Source organism: Fusarium coffeatum, assembly GCF_003316985.1.
Source record: "Fusarium coffeatum strain FIESC_28 chromosome Unknown BRIP53273_contig_159, whole genome shotgun sequence".
Lineage (NCBI taxonomy): Eukaryota > Fungi > Ascomycota > Sordariomycetes > Hypocreales > Nectriaceae > Fusarium > Fusarium coffeatum.
Window position 1 is genome coordinate 25,419 of NW_022157952.1, and position 24,671 is coordinate 50,089.

Consider the following 24,671-nt stretch of genomic DNA (forward strand, 5'->3'; position numbering starts at 1 on the left):
CGCCGGGAAGTCGCGCGCAATAATTAAATCCCGACAAAGACTATCCAAGGTTACTTCGGGAAGCAATTAGTCCCACCTTGGTGCAAATCGCCAAAATGTGCTTAGCTCCCCTTCGACACTGCTGTTGAAGAAGGGCGGGATATGCTGGACATTGTTCTCTGGAAACTTCTCTACGCATTCCAGTTCATCAAAAAGGAATGGTTCTCGGAGAGTCCGTCCAGTAAAATAGTCCTGCCACTGAACATATCGCCGTATGTGATGCTCGTCCTCTCCGTGTATGATAATCTGGCGCGTGGCCTCGACGTCGTAGCGTTGAAGAGCCTTTCTATCAGGGAAGTGCAAGTCGATTGGTGGATATGATCTTGCAGAATCGCAAAACATCCACGCCCGCTGTCGGTACATCTTGATTTGAACTGTACGGCTTGATAACTCCTCTGCGAAAAAGTCAGATAGTCGGCGCATCCCACGCCGAGCGCATGAGAAACGGTTGTTACCTCTGATTGAATATGTTGCTGCACCCTCCAGTTCATCAACTGGATCTTCATCTTCGTAAATCCTACTGACCAATAGCAATGATAGACCACCCAGGGGGTCAGTTAGTCTCGGTGAGAGACCGCCATGTCTGTTGAGAAACCCGCCCCAGTAGGGTGGATCATGAGGGGGTCTTGTGACCCTTGGCTCTTCTGCACATTCCTCAAAAAGACAGCAGAACCAGTGTAGTAGAGTCGGATTGCCGTGAGAACCCTTACTCATATGACTCAGTAAATGGACTAAGAGGTCAAATCCCTGATATTCTGACCACCACGATACATTTTGGAATGCCCATGTCCGAAGAAGATCTTGAAAATAGCCATGGGGGTCGATTCTGACATTGTCGGGATACAGAAGGCCCTTCGTGTCGCTCCTTACAAAGAAACAATCAGGGTGACGTTCCTGTGCCCAAGCTAATCTCGCAAACAGGCCACCAAAGGAAGCTCCGACGTACTCGTAAACACAATGAATAGACTCATATAGGCTGGAATCCATGTGTTCCCATGACGGGGAAGCCAATTCACTCCACTCAAGCATATGCATCCCCACCCGAGGGTCATAGACCTTGCATAAGACCTCAAATTTGAGGAAAGCTCGAAATAGGCGATACCTCTCGATTGGTGCCAAGTCATCCAAAGTGACTCTCTTGTTGGTGTTCGTATAGGTGATCTCAGGAGGATGTTTGAGGTATGCCTCAACTGGAGATGAGGACGTTGCCTTCCCCATATAATCTTCGATTAAGAGTCCAAGACGAGAGAACAGGCGATGGAGATGCGCCATTGTTGCCTGGTTTCTTTGCGGCGGTGGCTGTCGGAAAGGGTCAGCGAGTTTCTTTGACGACCATTGCTCCAAGTGACATTTTGTCGCCTGATCATCGGTCTTGGTCGCGTCAAATCCGATGATACCCAACGCATCTTGGAGCAAATCATCGTTGTTACCTGTTCGTATTAACTTCGATATGAACGTGTTGAGGAGGGTTTGTTTGTGAGCCGAATAATGGCTCAGCATCGTGGGGGAGGCTTGGATGAGTCGCCAGATAGTCGTATGTGAGTAGATGTTTTCCATGATGGAGAGGGTGACTTCTACCGGGAGCTTCTTGAAAGGGTCCATTGCGTCTGTTTGTAGTTCCACGGCTATTCGTGAAGGGCGTATGTGTCGATCGAAGATACAGAGGGAGAAATAGGCTGTGTTGGGTGATAATACGGAAGGGGAAATTGGATTTGTCCACTGGAAATACAGGGGAAGAGTGTGGGCTTATATAGATTTGGGGACTGTTAAGGCTTGTCTTAGATGAGTGTTACTCACCTGCATGTGTTCTCGGCAAAGGAACTTGAACCTTGCGGTAATCGAACATAAGCTTCAAACAACGCATCAAAGTCTGTCTATCCTGAGCCTTCAGTAGTGGTGAAGAATGCAGCCAAGACGACGCATCCGCGGTAGTAGAGGGTTAGTTGAGACTTGCGAACTTATCAGTATGGCCTGAAGATACCAGCCCTTCAGACGATCTGATAGAGGAAGATGGAGAGCGTACGGAGCAAAAGGTGGTCTTGAGTATCTGAGTAATAAGGCTTCGAATGTGGAGATTTGTCGTTAACCTTAACGTTCATTCTACCGAGCGACCACAACACGATAAGGCAAATATAGCCCGTGAACATGTCTGGGAACAAGTTCAGGTAAGAGCCTATCAGCAACCTATAGATTTGAGGGTCACACGAATTTTACCGCCACCACGCCGCCAGCCCCAGCCGTCCCACCTTCAATCAACGTTCTTAGTAGCACTGTATCTGCTGCTCAAGATCGCCTGGCACGACGAGCAGAAGGTCGCAATGAGGCCAAGTTCCGATTGAACAAGTTCTCCAGAGTATACGACCAGGCTATAGCAGACCACAAGGACGAGAAACCTCATGGTTCTCCATAAGCAAAGCGATAGGCCCCCGATCCTGCTTGGCGTCAGTTTGTTCTTTGTAAGCTTTATGTGCCACCACGACCCATAGATGGGGTGGCTGCAGGTATAAGTTTCAGCACGGTCCCTCCCTTCCCACTTGACGTCATCTCATATCGATAACTGATAAGATAGATGGTTAACCTAACCATCGATTTGGCAATCAACATTGGGACAGGGAGAGGGAGGCTTTTGCTCTCGGCGGATGGTTCTTTTAACTATTTGACGCAACGGTTTTTTCTACATGATATAGAATTCGATGGTTGTTGCAAAATACGCACCTCTTGCTTTAGCATGATAATGGACATGTGAGGCAAGATCTCGCAGGCGCCAATGTGACATGCTCAATATCCACGGCTGGTGGTACAGAAATTGCTGGCCTTCCTTTTGAAAGGAATTCACTTTGGTCTATATATAAAACTGAAACCATTCTCAATATCACATATTTTTGGGACCAGGTCAGACGATCGCCTTCCCACGTTCCTTAGAAAACTGGTTTGACATCAAAATTATCCGCGACCTGGAATCGTTCGATAAATCTCTGGGGTAGCGGAAAAAATGTCCTAGAGCCTAGTATGATAGAATAAGGTAACCTAAGTGCCAGTCTAAGGTATCATAAAGCGACAAAGTCATTTCGTCCCTTGTAGAACGCTTTCAATAGTAAAGTCTGACGTTACCCTAGAGACCCCCAACCCCCAGAATACCAAGAAACTAGAGAAGCACTGACAACCCAGATCGACAAGCACAGAAGATCCTCCAGAGTAGCAGCGATGACACATGTCTCCGTAATGGCAAAACACTGGGTCAAAAAGCTCGCCTCGCGTAACATGACAGGTCAGAAAGGCCTCGGCACAACTTGTTCAAATTTCCGGAACGAACCCTAAGATCAACAAAACCCCTGAACATGGTGCTAATCCGTCCAGGGCTAATTTAGCCGCCAATTGTCGATCTGACTAAAGGCCCAGCCACTTGGTGCTTTTTCCATTTTAGCGTCATGAGGAAAAGCTGCGAGTGACTCAAGATCCAATCAATTGGGGGGATAAAGTTCCATGGCTGAGACAAGCCTTTTTCTCAGTAACAATTGTAAGGAATATGGAATCTTTGGTACACCTGTCAGAAGAGGGGTCGGCAATTGACTGGTGATCCTTCATGGTTAGCTCTTTCGCTAAGAATTTAGTCCTGGTCTAACAGACCGTAGGCGATCGCTTCATTTGAATTTCAGGTCTACCGTAAGCTAACGACCGCGGAAGTACAATAACTCCGTTTGCACACGCTAACAAGCGGGGAATTCGTCTCCATACATCGTCCCATATCCCTCGTTTGAATGCAACTTCGCTTCCGACTGATCGGTTCGCTTCTTTTTGGCTCCTTGAACTCTCTTCCATCTTCACAAACTTTCGCGACAAGACAACATGCGCGATTTACCAACTGCTATTCCACGAGGTTCGTGGGTCCTTGTTACCGGAGCGAGCGGCTACACTGGTAGCCACGTGGTAATTGAGTTTCTGAAGCAAGGATACAATGTGCGCGGTACGACGAGGGATCTAAGCTATGGCAATTGGCTTCTTGAGCATCCTTCCGTGAAGCCGTTCGCAGAGCAAGGAAAGGTGGAATTGGTCGAGGCCGACACGACAAAACCTGGAGATTTCGACGACGCAGTCAAGGGAGTTTCTGCAGTGGTTCATCTCGGAAACATCGGAGAACTCACACCAGACCCAAACGTGGCATTTTCATCAGCTGAGGAAGTCGCTTTGTCCGTTTGTCGATCAGCAGCCAAAGAACCATCAATTAAACGCTTTACTCTTGCAGCAGGACTATGGACTTCGGTGTGGTGTAAGCCTGGGGAGACGAAAACGATTAATCAGCAAACCTGGAACGACGATTTAGTCAAGTTGGCAAAATCGCCACCGCCATATGAGTTGAGCCGTATGCTGGCTGTTTACCTGGCTGCTAGAGTTGACGCTGAGAAGGCGGTTTGGAAGTTTGTCAAGGACGAAGGACTATCGTGGGAGGTCAATAGTGTCAGCCCGTGTTGGCTATTGGGTGAGCCGTTGCATCCGAGACATTATATCACTATGCCGTTGCAGCTACTGCAGCAGTTGTATCTCGGTAAGACGGACGCTCTCAAGGAGAACACAACAGGTGAGTCAACGCAAACAGTAATGTGAATAAGAAGCTAAATGAATAGTGTACTACACTCACGTGTCGGACGCAGCCGTCGTCTATGTCGCAGCTACTATCGACCCAGACGTCAAGGGCGACCGAATCCCAGTACTTGCCAAGTCCTTCAACTGGAATAATGCCCTAGCAATATTGCGCGCTTCATACCCCGAGGAAGACTTTGAGGAGGATTTCATTCCTGGAGATCCAGTTTTGTCTTACAACATCGAGAATCAAACTGGGCCTGAATTATTGCAGAAGTGGGCGGGAAGGAAGTGGATAGGTCTCGAGCAGGGGGTTACGGAAACGATTGACTATTCTCGAAAGATTGGCAACTTGGATTGAGGGATCCTGGAAGAAGATGAGAAAAGCGTGACCGAAAGAGTGAGGAATTCTAAGAGAGGAATCTTGGAAGGTTACAAGATGATGAGGGGAGGATGGACATGGCAGGATAGTTGAAGGTGATTACGACTCTACTTTGTGAGTTGCACGAGTACAAGCGGAAACGATAACAATTTTCAAGTAATAAACAACAAAATTTCAATTGGTAGCAACAAAGTCCGAGATAAAAGTGATCAGGCTTCGGCTTGAGCATCCTTCGAAGGAACCTCCACCTCGGGCTTCTTGCCATAGACAACATAACTAAAAAAGTCAGTAACCAAATCTCACCATTCTCATATCACTTACATAGGAATATAAGCATGCACACTGCGATCCCTAAGCTGCTTCCTCATAGCCGAACAAAGCACCATAACCTCATCAGCCGTCCACCCCAAAAACCTCGTAAAAAGCGCCAACAAAAGTCCTTCAAGCCCATTGTTCATATTAGCATACGACCACTTACCAAGCTCCTTATGATGTTTATCCTTAGGCCACTCATTAATAGGCCAACGAAACTTCTTCTCGACAACATCTACAAAACCAGCCTTTTCGAAAAACTCTTTGTACTTGGGCGCAAGGTCGATGGCGCGGCCGGCTTTGGCGCTGGCTTCGATGGAGAGGGCGCCGGATTTTACGAGGGCGCTGTCGGGGAGGAGGGTTGAGTCGTCGCACGCGATTGGGTAGGTTAGATCTTGCATTTCGAGATAGCCGCCAGGTTCGAGGTTCTCGAAGGAGTTCTGGATGAACTTTTCGGTGTCGGCGAAGGAACCGGTCATGGTGCGGGCGAAGATGAAGTCGAAGGGTTCAGTCCAGGTCCATTCTTTCTCGAGGTCATCGATCTCGAAGATGCAGTTGGGTGGAACCCTAGACTGTTAGTCTTGCAAAGTCCCGCGAGATGACTGACAATCTTACATGGTAGGTTGGATTGGGCTCAGATCAACACCAATCACCTTGGCTTCGGGATGAGCATCGGCTACCATCTGTTAGTAGTGTCTTTACGTCTTAAGTGATTCATCTCACCGTATTCGATGGCCCAAAGACCAGTTCCAGTGCCAGCATCGAGAACACGCTTAGCTGTTCCGCTGACCTTGGGACAGAGACCAAGCTCCCCATGGAGAGTTAGAAGCCAAAGGTTGTGCTGTAAGTCAAGGCGATCACTTTCGGACTCATCGTTGGGAAAGTTGTATTCTAGACGTCTGTTAATGAACACTCTTAGTGTCGTGGGGAAACCACTTACTTCCGGAGCTCATGGCATGGTATGTGCGGCCGTTCTCTTCTTGGTACTGGAGAACGCTTGATCGGAGTGACTCCAAGCTCTCGAGGTCCGACTGAAAGTGTTAGCCCACTCATTGTTCAAGCAAGATTGAGAGCCATCGGGCTTGGACTTACGCCAGAGAAGGTAGAGTCGGTATCAGCATCATCGTCAAAGTTATCAGCAGCCTGCCTACGTCAGTACAGTCTCTCCACATATCCGGTCCGACGTACCAACGGCTCTTGCGGGTGCTCAACCTGCACCTGTTCACTCTGCACCTCAGTGGGCGCCTGGGGCTGTTCAACTTGTGCAGCCATAATGTCGTATTGCAAATTGTACCTGCAGCGATTGAATGATCAAAGTCAAGAAAGTCCACGAGAGGGGAAAAGAAGTGTTACATGTAAAGAAATCAGGTGATCTTGTACGGAAGCTGCTTCATGTTAGGAAGGACGCACAAAAAGACCTCACGCAATCTTCATGCGGTACGGACCTGTTGGGGGACATATTTCCGATGCATCTGTCTGGCGCAGCGGGTCATGAACCAACAGTCCCGCTGCCAAGAGTTGTACTGAATGATCCTGGTAGGTATCATCTGATATTCCAAACTTTTCAATAAGACACGAGCAAGAGTCTCTGGATCGGCTAATTTTTATACATTTGTTGCCGATACTAATAGATCCATCTGATAATGGGTGGAAATAGAATGGGAACAAGCTCTTCTAAGCTCAAGTTCGTGCGATGGAGCTAGGTAACGATGTAACATCCTTCGGACGCATTCCCCATCTTTGGCCGTTCCGGAGCACATCCCCTGCAACCTCTTCGTCTACAGACCAATTAGATCAAAATCTCGCAGTAAGCGATCTGTCAACCGAGAAGGATTCTCCCGGATAACCTTCCGCTGCCGCTTTCGAAATGTCCCACACTAGCGTACCGGAAATTGAGGGTTTACTACAGAATAATGCGGAGTACAATCCCAATTTCTGCCTACAAGAATGTTAATATGCAAAATATGATCTTGAGGAAACTGGAATAATTACCGCAAATTTGTCTTTGAGCCAGCAACAGCTTAACGCCCTGCTTCTTGGCAAGCTCTTTCATCTCGTCAATGCCCTCCGTTTCTGGATCATCGACAAAGGTGTCGGTGAAATCCAGAACCGTCAGGTTTGGCAATCGTCCGCCTGGTGTGGCTTGTCTTAATAGCTCGATGAAGCCATCGATGAACGGCTTCCTGGTCGGTCGGTCGCTGTAAAAGTGACGTCGTCGGGGTTTGAGATATTCAATGGACTTGGGCAGCCTATCAAGAACAATGCTCATCTCATAATGACTAGTCTCATTTCCGTTTTCGACGCGTCCATCTGAGAAGAGACCCACCATCGGACAAGCAAGTCGTCGAAGCCGAGTACATCTTCTGTACGCCTTTACGGCCACAGGATCTGGTCTCAGTGGGGGAGTACCTGCGCCGTGGGGAATGAATCTAGGCATACGGTCAAAATTCAAGTCGAGTTCCTCAAGTGATTCATGACATGATATAATATCCTCGGCCAATTCATCACGGCTGGGAAAATTAAAGAATTCGTGGTCGTTGCAAGGCCAGAGAGTCAGCTTTTTCAGCCCGCATGGGGCACAAAGAAGGTCAGAAAGTCCCCTGCTTTCGTCAAAAAAACCCGAGTTCTTCAGGATAAGCTCCTCGACATTCGAGATGCGATCCAGCGAATTAAAGAAGTACCGAATTGAGTAATTGTCGTCATCTTCGTCCGGTGACGTTTTCGTGGTAAGCCAAGTATTCCTTAAAGGTTCTGCATCAGAGAGTCTCCACGCCGCGAGAGACTTGACGCTTGGCAGATGGATGAATGGAGTTACCAGTTCCCAGTAAGTGGCGACTTCGGGATTTCTTGGAATCAGTTCGACGTAATGAAGTTGTGCAAGAGGTAAATTGCTGGTACCCAGCTCGTTTTGGAGAGCAATTTCATTTACAAATCTCAAACACCAGACGTTGAAACTCTGCGGGTCGTTGATATCGAATTCAGGAATGGTCATGTTTAGGTGCGTTATCCGTTTGCACCAGGCCAAAATCACCACAGCAATCGCGTCTTCGCAGCCACCTTTGATATCTTCCAGCAAGGCAGGTTTGTCGTATAAGCTTTCGTAGTCAATATCGGGACGAAGCTCTTCAGCGAGACTGACGAGCTTAGGATCGTAGTTTGAATTTGTACTCGAACCAGATTCTGACTGCGGTGAATATTGCAGTACACCAAAGTCGACGATCTTGACCTTGGTTCGAAGTTCGGGATGTTTTTGGAGATGAAGCGCAAAGCACTTGATGCTTGGCTCTGGACAATGTTTGCTGTTGGACCATCGGTAAACCAAGTAAATACGACATAGTTTGTTGAGATAACTGTTTGTGAGGCAGAAGTTTCGAAGGGATCGGGTGTCTATAAGGGCGAGTAACTCGCAGATAGTACCGAGTGCTGGGGTACACGCCAATAGATCCATGGTGAGGTGCCGCTCAGGTGAAGCTGTCGGTGGAAAGGACGGTGTGAGAAAGATAGAACAGAAGGTGGGGTAACTACTTGTGCGACGTTAGCTAACCAATCGCGTTAGTATTAGTCACCCGTCAGCGCTTTGGTACAGTCCTAGAAGCGAGAGTCTCCCATACATTGGTTGAGTTCTATTTAGTATTAGACATTATCTGCTACCCTCTCAAGCTATCTGCCCATGCCTTCGAATATATCTACCACAGTCCTTCTTTGTTCATCCTTTCCATTCTCAACTTCATAAGCACCCTCCGCCTTCCTTGCCTCCATGACACTCTTCATCGTCTTCCTCTTTACCAAAGCTCTAGCACTCTGATACAAACCCTGCCCAGGCAACGTAACCAGCCCCATAGCTCCAGACGTAACCTTAGTCCCCATATTCAATAGCCCGATACCAACACCCTTAGCAGCACCTGCAGCGCCACCTTCCTTGCCCCCTCTGATGGGCTCCATGACTATTCCTCCGAAACCTTCGACGATGCCGTGCGCAAAGTTCTTCCCAGCTGCCACACCGCCGGACTTCCAATCTGTCACCGCGCCAGGGTTGTAGGCTTTGCCGCCGTAGAGGTTTGGTGCATTTCGCATACCTTCTGTGACGGCGTAGGGAAGATCCAGGAGCATGCCCTTGGAAAAGTGCTTGAAGAAGCCACCGACTCCTGAGGCTGATCCTTTGAATGCTGCCATTGCGCCGTCCTGAGAATTCTTGGACTCATTGCCTGCTGAGCCTTTGGGTAGTTCTAAACCTGCTGGTCTACCAAAGATGCCCTCTTCTGACCCTCGTTTCGAACTAGTGCCACTTTGTGTTTCAGCGTCTTTGCTGCTTGATGCGCGGTTCGGGTCTGGTGTCGCTGGTCGGAACGCTTGTATCGGCTTCACGACGATGTCGGAAGTGGAATTCACCATTCCCATTCCAGTTGCTGCGAGTGTGGATAGGGTTGCAGTCACAGGATCCCATCGTCGGTTTTCGATGTGCACTGGTTGAGATTGGTACCTGCAATCATTAGTACTTGACGCCTCATCGGAGCGGGTGTTCTTACGGTTTCAGATGGTTCCAAGCAACCTTCCCCTCGCTAGCAAGCATCTCAGCTGCCAATTTAGACAACTTCATAGACCTCCCCTTGCGCTCATACAACCATACAGCAGGCAAATTTGACAGGACATCGCACCGCATGTTGTTTAAAGGCAAGTTGGCGTGGAAGGAAGCAACGGCGCGTCGGACTCCTGATTCGCTGGCCATCTTGTCTGCAATCCGTTGAGCAGCTATAGATGCGTCTTCAGTGAGACAAAAGCGAATGGCGACTTCGAGGTTCTGGCTATTGAGTTGTTTGAATGGGATAGGAGCGGGACCCGCACCGCTGGTATGAACCATGTTTCCCCAAAATGGTTGGCTGGACACTGTTAGTAGGGTGTGAGATGTTGGCACTGAGAAACTCACTCTCCAAAGAACGGCACAATCGTCGTAGGTTTCGCATTTACCAGTCCACAAGCCGTAGTCCCTGCTCCACCATGATTAATCACCGCAGTGACATGCTGAAACAGCCACTCATGAGGACAATCGCCGAGAAAGAATACTTTTTCGTCTCCCAACGAATCACCACCAAGGTTGCTCCATCCTCGAGAGACGATTGCGCGTGTACCAGCTGTACGAACAGCCTCCAGGATCGTCGCAGTAAGTTTCTCTGGGTCGTCGATCACGATGCTGCCGAAGCCGATGTAGACTGGTGGTGGACCACTAGAGAGGAATTTGGCGAGGGCGTCTTCGGGTTTGTAATCTGGAGCTTCGCGGAAGAAGAAGCCACAAACATCTGTAGCATGTTAGATTGGGCATTTTAGGATGAGTTTGAGCAACGTACCAATATTCTCGGGCCAGTCTAAGGGTTTTGGCACCAGGGCTGGTGACCAACAATACGTAACCGGAACTCGCAGTGTCTCCGTCAAACAAGGCCCTTCACTGAACGGAATCGGCTCCAAATCTATCGTCCCTCTCCAAGCATTAATGATGTCGCCAAGCCTATAACCAGTTAGCAAGAACCCAGACTTCTGTCGTTATGAGCGTACCCTTGCCAAGTCATCCACTCCACCAAAGAATACGACACATAATTTGCCGCACTCGCCGACATATCACTGCCATTCGCCCTCAAATTCGCAAGAGGATGACAGAACTCCCGCGTACTCGTCCAAGGCATCGTAAACATAAGATGTAGCGGGACACCGAGAGCTTGTGCGCAGTGAATATGAGCAAAGCTTGGCGGATTCGCAATAATCGCATCGGCGACAAAGGGACGTCCAGTCAATTCATCTGGCTCAACGCATGACCTCCAGCACTTGTGGAGCATTTCATCAACCATTTTTCGTTTCCGTTGGATTTCGCCGCCGCGGAGGGTTTTCATGCTGGGGAATAAACCAGGGTTTTTGACCATGTACGCCATCAATCTGTCACTTGTCAACTTTTCTCCGCAAAAACCCGAAGTTGTTTGAACTTACTCAGCTGGATCACCACCAATGGAGAAGAACTCAAGACCAGAGTCCCTCACGAATTTATCGAATTGGCCGTGTGTCGCAAGGCGCACGCGATGACCGTGACGCTGTAATTCTGATCCAAGGGCGATAAACGGCTGTACATCTCCGCGGCTGCCGACGACTTGGATGACGATATTTAGTCGAATGCTGGTTTCGCTGGTTTCTGTGTATTGTGGGGGTTCGATTGTGATGTCTTGGGGTTTTCCGGTGGGGACTAGGCGGGAGAGGCGACGGGCTATGCGGGAGCTGAGGTCGATGTCAATTCGGCCATCGTCTGTCGCAAGGTCAGTTCATTGTTATAGGAATTGAGTTGTTCAATGGCGCACCTCTGCCAGTTGTGGTTGCTTCTAATTCTGCCAATGCTTCATATGGTGGGGGGACGTTGTGCAATTGAGTGTCGTTTTCGCCATTTGCCGTCATCTCGAAGTACCTCGTCTGGCGGTTCTGTTGGGTTTCATTTGGGGAAGCCATGTTGTGTTGTGCGTAAGGATGAATAGGAATGGGAAATCCCAGAGCCAAGAGGTGCCGTCTCTCTATATGAATAAATTTTCAAATGGTCTGTTCCATCCGCTCATTTTTAGCATGATCTAACCGTTGATGAGGCAGTGTCTGGCGTTGCCGAAAGTCTTAGATACGCGTATTTCATGTTTTAGCTTGACACTAACTTAGTCTTAGAGCTGATTGAGCGGCCAAGCTTGACTCGTCACTGGAAGGTCGATTTTATCCGCGGATAGAGAGCCCCACTTGTTCAATGTTTGTTTATACGCGGACAGAACACAGCCGCATTACGACTCGAACATTAACAAACAAATTCATGAACTACTACTTAATCCCCAGATCAGAAAGGGAACATTAAGCTTATTCAATCTCTTCTCTTAATCATTCGGTTTCCACATTCATCGACCTTTCTCGCGATTTTTATCACGACGTGTCCGCACCACAACAACTGCAACAACGATGTTTGACAAAGTAAAAGACTTCTTCCAGAGCCACTTCTTCGATGCTCAATGGAAGGGCAAAGTCTTTGCAGCTCAGGTTGGCGTCACAACCCTTGCCTTCATCTTGGGTATTGCGAAACTTGCGACACGGCCGAGTAACATACCGATGAATAGAATGGACATCATGGCAATTACGATGGTATGTCACCGCAATCTCTCGGAAAGGATATCCACTAACAGGCTGGATACAGAGCATCAAGTCGTTTTTCTTCCTAGCCTATGAATTTTCAACGGAGAAAGTGGATCGTTTCAAACGGTTCGGGAGTCTGAAAGCTTATGCTATTCTCAACACCCTCGACATCTTGTTCTGGATGGTTGTTATGGGCTTGACATTTTCTGGGGTCAGCAGAATATGCGTCGGCGCAAACTGCGGAATCGGAGTTTGTGTCGCACTTGTTGCCTTATTGAACGCGTAAGTCAAGTCATGAAATCTTCGAGGGATTGACCTAATGAATTTTAGGTTCGTTCATTTCTGGGCCGCCGTCATAAGTTGGAAGAACCACAGACATTTCAAGAGTTACGGAGTGAAGCGTGGTCAGGGTGCCCCACAGACAAAGAGCACATACAACATGGGTGGTGGGGTTCAGGGAGTTTGATGACAGCTTTAAGGATGGTTGAACGCAGGAGAACGAACTGATTGAGGCCGTAACGTTTTTGGTCTTGGTATGTGCTACGAAACTAGCTATCTGGCTTATCTGGAAAAAGAATTCATGTTTATGAGCTCTTGGCCTTTGTGCCTCTTGTGTTTTTAAATGTTTTGCTGCTTTTTCATTTCGAGAATTCCATATGATATAACTCATCCAGGATCGACTGCCTTCTAGAAACATCTTATAGCTTTGTTTTTTATCGACCGACCACTTGTTTCAGCGTTAGACATACTGCATTTTTAGGACCAAGAGCCAAACGATGGATTCGCGGCAGCCACTTGCGAAAATAGCTAAGAACGCGAGACGTTACCCTATAGTTGTCAACACTTTAGCCTCCTCTCTTCAACAATAATATGCCTCTCGGGGAAGAAGGGGACCACTCCCCTTCTTAAATATCAATTAGACTATGATCCACTCCATCTCAAACATTTCTCAAAGAAGCTCACGTTGAAACCTTCGGGGACACTAGTGGTGACTTTTGACATGACTAGTGACTTCCAAAAGAAAAAGAAAACATTCTCATCATCTCATTTCATAGGGTAGTATGAACACATACTAGGATAGCCTTCCAAGCCTTGCACAAGCATGTATCATTTGTTAAGGAATATCTCAACTATTGACTTCGAGAGTTCTTATAATTGTACCGCCAAGCCAAAGCCTGAGCCTGTGATTATCAACGCACCAGGCCCCGCAAGATAATTCAGAAACACGAACGCACGAGCCTCATTCTTCCTTGTTAACTTCGGTGGGGCAACCTTGAAGTCCTTTGGTAGCGAGACGCCTGTAACAGTGAGAGTCATATGCGCCAAGAAGCGATCAGCCTGTTCCTTTCGCGCACGCCGAAGCGCCAAAATTTGCAGAATCATAACGATGACTGCAACCCATTGATCTTTCAGCGTTTTTGTAGGAACTCGGATTAATGGGTTGTCGTGTTGCCATGGGGGCGTCAGGCTGTTGAGGCCGGAGCCTGCCAAGCTGATCTTTTCTTCATTGCCTTCGATGTTATTTGACAGTGGCTCGTCATCTTGTGTTTCTTCTGCACCCAGCGTACGATGAGCCCTTTATTAAGGTCAGTAAAAGAATTAGTCTTTCGGGGTGTTTGACTTACCAGCGCAATATCGCAAGCCTGATCATCGTTGGCTGCCTCAATGTTCCAGTTATTGGTGTTCTGGCGACAAAGGCACCGAAGCGGGGAGGCCAGCAATCGTGAACCTGATGTGACCTTTTAACAGCTGAAAAAGCCCCTGGAACTTCCTGACTCAAAGCGCCTGAGCGCTGTGCAGCATTGATTGGCGAGTGGACCACCTTTGCTTTTTCCAAATCCACCACAGCGCTTAGATGCGGTGGCTGTGGTCAGCTCAGCCAGGATACGTATGGAGCTGCATTGCCAACAAAGCAAGATGTACGTCACTTTTAAGGCTGCTCTTTATCTTCAGCATTCGTGCTTGAATCTGGAGCCCTGAATTTCCCAAAAACTATGGCTGAGCCACTTGCGATTATTGGGCTAGTCTCAAGTATTATCACCTTCATCGAATTTAGCAGCAAATTGATCTCTACCGCCAAGAGACTCCGCGATAATCCCGATGAGACTGCCATTGAAACAGAGCGGCTGGAGCAGACTAAGCATCGTGTGCGACACCTGAAAGATGCCTTTGAGAACGAGAACGATGATTTTCTACCACATGATATTCAGGACATCCTTTGGACGGCGGGCCAGTGCGAATTTGTCGCCATGGACCTGATCGCCATCCTCCAAAGATTGAAAGGGAAGGACGGGTCATCCTTCAGTGCCATGGAGTCCCTGACTGTCGCATTTTATGCTATGCGGAAGAAGAAACCCATCGAGGACTTGCAAGATCGCTTGGAAAAGTTAGAGACCAAGCTTCGAGGGGCAGTGAATCAGGTCCTTCAACAGTGGGTTTGGCCTCTATAGAGCATGCCAATTGACTTACATATCATGTAGGCGACAACATACAGCACTTATGGAGGAAATCGGAATGTTGCAACGACTGCATCTCAATATGGCAGTCAATTACGAAAACTCACTAGACAGCTACCAAACCGACATCCTCAATCTCACCTCACCTGGCTCATACAATGTCCTGGACCGAGGTCAACTTGACAAACTCAACGATAGGCTCCAAAACTTCGAGCAGGAATGTAAGAACCGAAGACATACTGCTCGCGTGCTTGGTCGTCTAGACTTCCCTGAGATCAGACGTCGATGGGATAAAATTCACGCGACGGAGAAAAGCACCAATACCTGGATCTTTGATCGTCAAAAGACCAATTTCATGGATTGGCTGGAGTCAGGAAATGACATATTCTGGATCACGGGCAAGGTAAGCATACCCTGTGACTCGTGAGAGACCCTGTACATGGACTAACGTAATTGTAGGCCGGAAGTGGTAAGTCGACACTAATGAAGTTCATCTCCAACCACAGCTTCACAAGGAAAGCTTTGGAGCATTGGGGAAATGGGGATACTCTCCACGTCACAAGCTACTATTTCTGGAACCAAGGATCACCATTGCAAAAGTCCCTGCGAGGACTTCTTCGGACTATCCTCTTCAATATCCTCAAAACGACCCCCGGTATCGTACCTCAAGTCTGCCCCGATATACCAGATGGAGACTGGACAGATGCCGAGTTGAAGGACATGCTGGAAAGATGGACTAAGCTAAACAGCATTCATGCCAAATTCTGCTTCTTCATCGACGGCCTGGACGAATTCAGCGGCGAGGAAACGGAATTAAGGAATGTCATTAAGTTCTTCAATAACTCCCTGCATGTCAAGCTCTGCGTCTCAAGCCGACCACGAATCATCCTGGATGACTCTTTCAAGGATGAGCGACAGTGTATAACAATCAGCGATTTTACAACCGGCGATATGAAGCACTACGTGCGAATGAGGTTCAAGTCAAAAGAATTTGACAAGCTACGAGCGCAGCCCGGCGGAAGAGAAGAGTGCGAAAGTATTATGTCCAAAATTGCCGAAAACTCCAAGGGTGTTTGGCTGTGGGTTTATCTCGTCACTCATGATCTGATGCGTGCAGTCGCAACATATGAGAAGCCTTACAAGCTGCATGAAATCTTGGACCAGTTTCCCAAGGAGTTGGAGGAATACTTCAAGTATATCATTGACCAGGTTGAGCAACATTACCGGGAGGAGATGGCACAGATATTCCTCATTACCATCGACGAAGTACAGCCACTTCCTGTATTCCTATTCTGTCTACTCCACAAAGAGAAGGAGAATGAGAACTATGCCATTGATGGTCCTATCAAAGCTCTGGATTTCGAGGCCGTTGATGCGGACAGACAGAGTATGAGGGCGCTTGTGCATAATCGTTGCAAAGATCTCTTGGTTGTGGAAGATGGGAAGCACCCAGTCGTTTTGAGTCACCCGGTGGACTTTCTTCATCGAACAGTCCGAGACTTCCTCAGGGACTGTTACTACGACCAACTCAAGAGTCAGCTCAAACGCAATTTCGATCCTTTGATCTCACGCTGCAACATGATGTTATTTCTCGTCAAAAGTTTACCACCCATCGATACGAGAAAGTCACAATCGATTACGCAATTATTCCAGATCGTCGACGAACTACTTTACTACGCCAATGAGATTGAGAAACGAGACCCGCCACAGGTGGCTATCAATCGTCTCACAGCAGTTCTTGATGAGCTTGACAACGTCAACACGAAGCATCACGGAAAGAGCGTGAGTTACCATTGGACATCAATTCGCGACCCGCCCAGGACAAGAGGAAACGATGAATATAGAGAAGGTGGCAACTGCAACTTTCTCGCTCTGGCGATCCAAGCGCGATTGACAAGATATGTCACGACTAAGATAACTCAAGACTCAACCCGACTACGAAAGTCTGGACGGCCTTTACTGGACTATGCTCTCCGGCCACGACGAGTAACACCGTTGACAATGCCATATCACTCACAACGTGACGAAGCAGGCATTGATATCGAAATGATAACACTCCTGCTCGACAAGAAGGCGTGCCCAAATGAACCTGTTCATCTAAATGATGGAAGAACAGTCTGGGCGCTATTTCTTGTGTCAATACATGAGTCGTCTCTCAAAGACGAGGTTTCCACTGTTACGAAACAAGTATGGTATAGCGTCTGTGAATTGTTGATCAGACATGGCGCTGAGCCGGATTGTCGGCTGGATACAGCAGGAACTTTGAAAGTCGAGAAGGTGTTGAAGGTAGTCTTTGGTGCGGATAGAGCTGCTGTCCTCTTGAAACTGTTGGCAGAGGAGAAAGCGAGACGAAGGAATAGTTCGTGGGGAGCTTATGGAGCTTATTTATTTAGTAGTCTAGGGTTTTAGATACGAAGAATCTGTAATAATGAAGAAACAAATTGCATTCCAGGCCAGCACTTTCGATGTCTGCCCTGGCGTTGTGTCACCGGGTTAGCACAGCCAATATTGGCTCATGGCTTGCTTAGCTCAAGCTGGCTGTGCCACTAGCATTTTCAGCCGCACGTTGCGCATTCACCATGCACGCCATCGCCACCACCATATTTCCCGGTAATGCCATCGATCGACTCATCTAGATGTCCTTGACTCAGAATGGAACTTCGCCTCCCAAAAGGATCAATTTCTCCGCCCAATTGTCGCTTAAGACGCTGTTTTGAAGTGCATCTCCGTTGAAAGGCGGAGTCTTACATACCAGCTAGCTGAGACTGAATTAAGTTTATTTCCTAGACTCTGGAACTGCCAATGGGAGGGTGGGAAGATGATATGTCAGTCAATGAAAACGAGACGTGGCTTGCGCTAGGGGGTCCAGCCCCAAATCGTTTCCAGCCCTAAACATTCTCGACTCCGGATGGGATTGTTGCCGTGGGTTGAGGGGAGAGTACATAAGGGAATTGGACATTCCTACCATCTCGTGGTGTTCCCCCCCCAGTACTCTCTTTTTGTCTTCTCGGTACATATCTCCAAAAACTCGGACCATGCATACGACAGTGCTCCTCGGCATGATGGCCCTTGCGGTCAACGCCATGGAAACAGGTCATGCTAGACGAATGCCTACGGCAGCAATGCCCATGATCACAGCTGACCCCATGGACTTCCTCGATCAGGTAGAGGAACTCCGAAGACAGGATCTACGCCGACGACAAGAAGTGTCCTCCCCGATTGACCTGACCGTTACACTTGCGCCTGATGCAACTTGTGGATACCTCTCAGCAGAGGTTGGCGTACCGATCACATGCACAAACGGAGATCAGTGCGCATGGGCGCAACTCGGAGGAGCGATCCCAGGTGTCATTAGGTGTGGAACAGAACTTAAGGTCCTTTGTTACGAGTCGTCCAAGGCTGTTGATTCTGCTCTTTGCAATGATGCCTGTCAGAGCGATACGTTGAACTTGCTATGGTATGCTCAATTATCTGGAAGCTCACTCCCCTCAGACTGACATGTTCCTTCTAGTACCAACTCCGATACACCATACTGCCGAACGTACGCCTTCCCGGATGGAGTCATGGACTATAGATGTGCTTCTTCGTCCGTCAAAGATGTTCAAAGCGTCGACCATACCTTTTACGGCCAGAAGAACCCCAAGTTCACCACACGCACTGCCAACCGGCTCGGTGCGGCCAAGAGCACAGAAGCCGAGTCGAAAGCCAGCGAAACATCCAAAGAGACCGCTCAACCCTCTACAGTCACGAGGGACGCGGCATCAGCGACCTCATCCTCCGAATCCAAGGAGGAGAAAAAGAGTTCAACACCCCTGGGAGCCATCATTGGCGGTGCTGTAGGAGGTGTCGCTCTGATCGGTATAATCATGCTGGGCATATTCTTCATGCTCCGACGAAAGAAGAACAAGACTCCACCTACAGAAGGCCCAATTAACCCTCCTACTATGAACTTTGCTCCTCAACACTTTCCTCAAAGCACGGAACCGGGTATGCTCGATTCTAAGGAGGTGGGAACGCATCACGTGGGCTCTGCTGTCTCTCCATTGGGATCGCCCGGTTGGGGTGGGCCGGTCTCGCCGCCGCCCGTTTATGAAGCACCGGCGCAGGAGGCACAGGTTCATGAGATGGGTGATTCTAGTGTTACCAAGTAAAAATGCATTTTGGCATGGCATGTCTTTTGGAGTATGGTATGGGTTTAATTACAGTCAAAACAAGTTATTCGTAACATCGTTTAGGACGGTTCATAGCATTTCGGGAACTTCAATTCTTATATCTGATTCTTCGAGCCAACGCTTGTCCCAGTTAACCAGCTAAATATGCATCTGAATATGTAATAAAACGGGCACTGATATGGGGGACCACTGCAGCCTAGACAACCCCACTTCTTCTCAGCTCAAATCATGATAAAAACATCCGAGCGTCCCCTTCGTATTTAATTCTGTTGTTACTCCCACAAACTTACCTCTTTCACTTCTTTGCTACTTTACTATTGATATCGGGTAAGCTCAGATGTTTACTAGTAGTATTAATCACGCTCTGAGATAGTGTACTAATCTTATAGACAAACATGAGTCTCGGGCATCAGATGGTGGAGCAGCTTTTCCTCGACCTCTCCCCCGACCGAGTTTCTCTTCGTGACGGGATACACGCCGTCGAGCCTTGGGCAACTAAGTACATTGATGCCATCCAAGATGCAAGATACGGGGACGCAATCTGGGCGCGATATCACCTTTCTGGACAGGTGAAGGATGGAAAGATCGAGGGATTGACTGTTATTGAGAGCATTACTGAAGATGCCATGGGTTACAAGAAATACGCACCAGAGCAGTATGCTGAGGCTGTGTCTTTTTACAAAGACAACAATAGCAGTTCGGATGGTCGTACTGATGTGATCGAGGTTATCATGCGCGTCGATGCAGAGGATCTTACTGGGAAACACATCCCCGAGGGCGGTTAGCGAATCTATGGAAGCTGTCGGCATTGTCAATGAAATGTCTTATTTGCGAACTAAACCTTTGTGAATATTTTATTTTCTACTGATCTGTCGTCGGTAAAACGTGAGGAGGCAGTGAAGAGGCATTGTCGATGGTTCCCATATGGCTGCCACATCGAACTCCCGAAATCGAGCATGTACCAGAGAGCTCAACTTCGGATGCCACGGCACTTCGGTTAGTCGGCACTTGGGCAGCGACGCCGCGCTGTGATGTAGCCAGTGGTGATGACAGGGGGCAACCAACTGAACTCAAACTATACGAGCATGTAACCCTCACAACGGAAAAAGATCAGCTCATACTCTGGATGACTCAAAGTCTAGACTTCTTAAAGCCGATACACGGGGTCTGAGCCCTTCATAATTGCGGTGAGGGTAACGTGTAGGACACCCAGTGACGTCCGTAAAAGCAGTCTACAGTCGGACCGAGAGACAACAGGCAAGGATATAAGCAACTGAACCAACGCAACTTTACAACCAACAGCATAACACGGCTGCATCGGAGTAAATGAGAAATGGCTCGTCAGGATATCAAATCAGTATAAAGTTGTTAGAGAAGGCAGTGTTTTGAACTGAGCATCAAGGGATTCCATCACATCAATTAATTATCCTCGTTAATATGACAATCTCTTACCTCCAATTGTTTCTAACACTCTCGACTTTGTGCGGCCTCATTGAAGTGTCTGCCGAGACAAACGAAACAGACCTTGTTGAGCAACTTTTCCTCGATATATCTATATACAGTGTTGTCAATTCCGTGGATGGCATACCAACGATTGAACCATGGGCCAGTCAATACGTTGCTGCTCTACAGGAACGCCGTTTTGGCGACGCCATCTGGGCACGATACCACATGATGGGAGAGGTAGAAAATGGCATTGTTGGTGACACCAACCTGACCGTTCCCCAGAGCATTGAGGAGGACGCCGTCGGATACAAAACCTATGCACCTGAACAATTCGCGCAGGCCTTGTCAATCTATGCGAACACCAGCAGTGAGGATACGAAGCCGGAAATTCTCGAACTCATATCAAACGTCAAAGCTCTTGATTCCACTGGTCTGGAAGATCGAACGACATACAGCATCAGGTGTAGCGGAGATCACCTTGCATACAGATCTAGCTGTTATCAGGTTCTTGACCACATGTCTCAACAAAAGGTCCTCATTGGAAGGAATGTCAGAACCCTCTTTTCCTATCATTCCTGCTCGCTGAGAGTTGGTCCTTATAATCGAGGGGCTGACCTGACCTACAACACGGCCCATGCTGTTGCCCGTCTCATTGAAGAGCAATGTGCACGAGTGCCCGCATGCTGTAATAGCGTGAAGGTTTCGGGTTACTCACCTAAGAATTCGGGACATCGAAAGGTCTGCCTTAGCAGCAAGAGTACTGGATGCTATTGACTGTTCGGAAAAGGTCCTGGGGATGCATAGATATTTCTTGTATTTATTAGCCGGCAAGATATCCCAGTGTCCAATACTTGATGCTTGTATGTTGCCGAAGACGGCTAGAGTGATCGGATGATTATATGTGATGTACACGGCTGTTGTGATCTCTGACCCAGGAATCCGCATTTGTACGATCAGATAGCTAGCCGGAGAAGGTAAATTGTCAATCGACAAGTTTGGTGGTGCAATGGAATATCCAGTACTTGTGGCGGCTTTAATGACAATCTATACCTCCGAAAGCCTTAACATACTCAAGTTTTTCATCCGTCGCAATGCTCGACTTGATGTTACTGATCACTAGGGTCGTCAGGTTGTACATTTCGCCTGACAATCAAGACATCACGATATCTTCAAGACGCTACTACGAGACAGAGAGAACAGCAATGCAGCGGACAAATTTGGTCGAATGCCTATTCATCTCACGGCTGCGAATCACGACACCCGCTTCCTTGATCATCTGCTCGGCACAGGCAAGATCACTGATATTGACGCTAGGGACCTTGATCAATGGACCCCTCTGATGTGGGCATCGCGGTCTGATAACAGGGTCAATGACGAGCGTCTTCTATCAGAGAAGGCTTATATATGGGTACGGAGCCTTTTTTCCGACTCCGGAGATGGTTGGTCACTCTTGAAGCTGGCGCGCTTTCCTGGCTATGATCTGGATTAGAATGACCTCGAACCTGAACCTCAGCAGCGCTCAAGACTTAACCAAGTTGGTCTGGACGAGGTATGGGATGATTCCCTTCACAAGACTAAAGCCGGCGATCACAAATATAATCTATGTGATAGCTGGCTCGTGGCGAGTGACTTATTATACAATTAATTGACAAGGCCTGACGCTTTTCTAAGCTGTCACTGGCCTACTATGGAAGTGTTTGGAATGCAAAGCGACGTACGATCTTTATCACAAATGCTTTCCCAACAGGTCTAGATTCCATAACCTTGATCACAATTTTGAATCGAGTGGACTCCCCTATTATGAGGATGCCGATCGTGATAGTGCTGCGGGCTATGGCACGAAGAAGGAGGTGACAAGTGTTCATGAAGCGGACTTGATCTTAGAACAAGACAATGAAAGTGGCAGGGATGACTTGATTCTGAATTCAGATAGTTAGCATAACCCGTAAAAGAATCCTAACCAAATACTTAGCCTCATTGGAAGGCGATTATGTGGAGAATCCCTGTCAATACGAGGTTACCTGGTCTGCTATCGCCTTAAAGAGATGGGATCTTCAAGTGACCGTGCAACACTGTAGCCGGACCATTTAGAGTGAAGGGTTGACAGAAATGATCCAGATACCACTCGAGACTGGCGTAGAGTGACGGAATCATTTCAGAACCTATCCTGTTGCCGGTTGATCTCTATGATACCTTCCTGCTTTGGCATGCAAAACCAGTTCTGAACCCTGGCAAGACGGACTCCGGTGGGGGATCGGCACGCGGCGGGGAAGTTTCTTTAAGGCTGGGGTCATGAATTGGCAGAGCTGTATTGACTGACATATAAACTTGAGAAGGAAGTTTTTCCTGCTCTGACCAGCTGAACTTCGAAGAAGATAGAAGCCTCTTCACTCAATCAGTGATTTGAAGTTCAATATCTCATTACTGTCTTCAACTATGAACCGTGCCACCCTTACCGCCGCCATCTTCCTGGGGCTAGTCTCCACTGTTGCTTCACAAGCACAAGGCACAGCAACAGTCGACTTATCCAAAGAAATTGGAAAACCTCAAGCCCTCGGCTCAGGCTTCATCTACGGCTGGCCAGACAATGGGACCCATGCCGATAACTCAATCCCAGATGATCTGGTAACTGCCATCAAGTTCAATTCCAACCGTGGAGGCGGTGCACAGATCCCGTCGCTCGGTTGGGCCACAGGAGGCTACGAAGGATACCTCGGTCGGTTCAACTCGACCTTATCCAATTATCTCACCACCCGCAAGTACGATGCTGATTTCATACTGCTGCCTCATGATCTCTGGGGCGCAGATGGTGGGCAGGGTTCTGAGTCGCCTTATCCTGGTGATAATGGCAATTGGACTGAGATGGAGTTGTTCTGGGGTCAGGTTATATCTGACTTGAAGGCGAATGATATGCTTGAAGGACTGGTCATCGATGTGTGGAATGAGCCTGATATCGATATCTTTTGGGCTCGCTCGTGGTCTCAGTTTCTTGAGTATTACAATCGAGCGACACAGCTCTTGAGGTGAGTATTTCTATTGGCATGCTGACTTTCCCAAGCGATGTGAACTGACGAGATCTACAGGAAAGCTCTTCCGGATACTCTTCTTAGTGGTCCAGCCAATGCCCATTCTCCAAGTCTGACAGACGAGAAATGGCAGGCCTGGCTGGAGTCCGTAGCCGGCAACGAGACAATCCCCGACCGCTTCTCGTGGCATCAAATCGGAACAGGATCCCGCGAACCCGACACCACTATCCCAGATTTCACTACCCTACGAGAGCGCTACGAAGTCCCTGAAAAGCCAATCGATATCAACGAGTATGCTGCGCTAGATGAGCAGAACCCAGCCAACTCAGTCTTCTACCTCGCTCAATTGGAAAGACATAATTTGAGAGGTCTGCGTGCCAATTGGGGTAGCAAAGCTGACCTGCACGATTGGATGGCCAATCTGATTTACAGAGATTCGAGTGGATACTATCCCAATGGCGAATGGCAGGTCTATAAGTACTACGCTGCTATGACAGGTGAAAGAGTCGCGACGAAAGCTTCGGAGGATAGGAAGTTTGATGTTTTTGCGACAAAGGGTGCTCAAACCATTAAGATCCTAGCCGGCACCAGGACTATCAAGGCACCTTACAACATCATTGTTACTGGATTGGATGCAGCAAAACTTCCAAAGGAGGGAGAAGTCAAGGTCCAGACCTACCGATTTGACTGGGCTGGGCCGGAAGGAAAGGTTGGCGACCCTATTGATGTCGGGGTGAAGACTTATTCGTCTTCTTCGAACGCGGTAAGAAGTCTCCTGGGCGTGCTCTCTTGATGCTCTATAACTGTTCGGAATGAATTGAGCTAACATCTGATTACAGTTGACGATTTCAGTTGACCCACCTACCAATTCCACTGCTTTTGCTTATGAAATCTCGTTGTGATATCACTCCAGGTTATCATTTTCCATAAGAAGTCTTGATTGGCATTGATATGAGGTGTTGATTATGGCAATGAAGCTAACTATGGATGATTTAGTTTGTCTTATCAACACTTCTCATCCATAATGGAGATGTTAACGCCGAGGCGAAATGTTCCATCAACGAACAAACCTGAGCTTGAAAAAATCCAGAGCTAGTCGTACGCATTACTTTCATATGATTGA

At 48.1% G+C, this 24,671-nt stretch overlaps 12 protein-coding genes across 12 annotated transcripts; 8 read left to right on the top strand and 4 right to left on the bottom strand.

The window, feature by feature from the left end:
• Positions 1-66: 66 nt before the first annotated feature.
• Positions 67-1,641, bottom strand: FIESC28_07241 (uncharacterized protein; the record flags this gene model as incomplete). The annotated part of the gene is made up of 1 exon (XM_031161382.1): positions 67-1,641. The coding sequence occupies one exon, from the start codon at positions 1,639-1,641 to the stop codon at positions 67-69; it is 1,575 nt and encodes a 524-aa protein (XP_031014498.1).
• A 2,244-nt stretch (positions 1,642-3,885) lies between these two features.
• On the top strand, positions 3,886-4,978 carry FIESC28_07242 (uncharacterized protein; the record flags this gene model as incomplete). Its single annotated transcript, XM_031161383.1, has 2 exons — positions 3,886-4,615; positions 4,662-4,978. 2 exons carry the CDS (start codon positions 3,886-3,888, stop codon positions 4,976-4,978), a joined length of 1,047 nt encoding a protein of 348 aa, XP_031014499.1.
• Positions 4,979-5,208: 230 nt separating this feature from the next.
• On the bottom strand, positions 5,209-6,583 carry FIESC28_07243 (uncharacterized protein; the record flags this gene model as incomplete). The annotated part of the gene is made up of 7 exons (XM_031161384.1): positions 5,209-5,275; positions 5,321-5,878; positions 5,927-5,987; positions 6,035-6,202; positions 6,252-6,342; positions 6,404-6,454; positions 6,500-6,583. 7 exons carry the CDS (start codon positions 6,581-6,583, stop codon positions 5,209-5,211), a joined length of 1,080 nt encoding a protein of 359 aa, XP_031014500.1.
• Positions 6,584-7,250: 667 nt separating this feature from the next.
• FIESC28_07244 (uncharacterized protein) lies at positions 7,251-8,759 on the bottom strand (the record flags this gene model as incomplete). The annotated part of the gene is made up of 1 exon (XM_031161385.1): positions 7,251-8,759. One exon carries the CDS (start codon positions 8,757-8,759, stop codon positions 7,251-7,253), a length of 1,509 nt encoding a protein of 502 aa, XP_031014501.1.
• Positions 8,760-8,971: 212 nt separating this feature from the next.
• FIESC28_07245 (uncharacterized protein) lies at positions 8,972-11,791 on the bottom strand (the record flags this gene model as incomplete). Its single annotated transcript, XM_031161386.1, has 7 exons — positions 8,972-9,791; positions 9,838-10,188; positions 10,236-10,605; positions 10,654-10,811; positions 10,859-11,233; positions 11,285-11,594; positions 11,647-11,791. 7 exons carry the CDS (start codon positions 11,789-11,791, stop codon positions 8,972-8,974), a joined length of 2,529 nt encoding a protein of 842 aa, XP_031014502.1.
• Positions 11,792-12,277: 486 nt separating this feature from the next.
• Positions 12,278-12,914, top strand: FIESC28_07246 (uncharacterized protein; the record flags this gene model as incomplete). Its single annotated transcript, XM_031161387.1, has 3 exons — positions 12,278-12,457; positions 12,510-12,730; positions 12,779-12,914. 3 exons carry the CDS (start codon positions 12,278-12,280, stop codon positions 12,912-12,914), a joined length of 537 nt encoding a protein of 178 aa, XP_031014503.1.
• A 1,528-nt stretch (positions 12,915-14,442) lies between these two features.
• On the top strand, positions 14,443-16,894 carry FIESC28_07247 (uncharacterized protein; the record flags this gene model as incomplete). The annotated part of the gene is made up of 4 exons (XM_031161388.1): positions 14,443-14,879; positions 14,929-15,307; positions 15,364-16,686; positions 16,829-16,894. 4 exons carry the CDS (start codon positions 14,443-14,445, stop codon positions 16,892-16,894), a joined length of 2,205 nt encoding a protein of 734 aa, XP_031014504.1.
• Positions 16,895-17,939: 1,045 nt separating this feature from the next.
• Positions 17,940-19,055, top strand: FIESC28_07248 (uncharacterized protein; the record flags this gene model as incomplete). The annotated part of the gene is made up of 2 exons (XM_031161389.1): positions 17,940-18,361; positions 18,416-19,055. 2 exons carry the CDS (start codon positions 17,940-17,942, stop codon positions 19,053-19,055), a joined length of 1,062 nt encoding a protein of 353 aa, XP_031014505.1.
• Positions 19,056-19,471: 416 nt separating this feature from the next.
• FIESC28_07249 (uncharacterized protein) lies at positions 19,472-19,861 on the top strand (the record flags this gene model as incomplete). The annotated part of the gene is made up of 1 exon (XM_031161390.1): positions 19,472-19,861. One exon carries the CDS (start codon positions 19,472-19,474, stop codon positions 19,859-19,861), a length of 390 nt encoding a protein of 129 aa, XP_031014506.1.
• Positions 19,862-20,513: 652 nt separating this feature from the next.
• On the top strand, positions 20,514-21,296 carry FIESC28_07250 (uncharacterized protein; the record flags this gene model as incomplete). Its single annotated transcript, XM_031161391.1, has 1 exon — positions 20,514-21,296. One exon carries the CDS (start codon positions 20,514-20,516, stop codon positions 21,294-21,296), a length of 783 nt encoding a protein of 260 aa, XP_031014507.1.
• A 317-nt stretch (positions 21,297-21,613) lies between these two features.
• FIESC28_07251 (uncharacterized protein) lies at positions 21,614-22,151 on the top strand (the record flags this gene model as incomplete). Its single annotated transcript, XM_031161392.1, has 4 exons — positions 21,614-21,627; positions 21,678-21,930; positions 22,012-22,071; positions 22,134-22,151. 4 exons carry the CDS (start codon positions 21,614-21,616, stop codon positions 22,149-22,151), a joined length of 345 nt encoding a protein of 114 aa, XP_031014508.1.
• Positions 22,152-22,958: 807 nt separating this feature from the next.
• Positions 22,959-24,450, top strand: FIESC28_07252 (uncharacterized protein; the record flags this gene model as incomplete). The annotated part of the gene is made up of 3 exons (XM_031161393.1): positions 22,959-23,545; positions 23,606-24,311; positions 24,388-24,450. The coding sequence occupies 3 exons, from the start codon at positions 22,959-22,961 to the stop codon at positions 24,448-24,450; spliced, it is 1,356 nt and encodes a 451-aa protein (XP_031014509.1).
• Between the last annotated feature and the right edge of the window lie 221 nt (positions 24,451-24,671).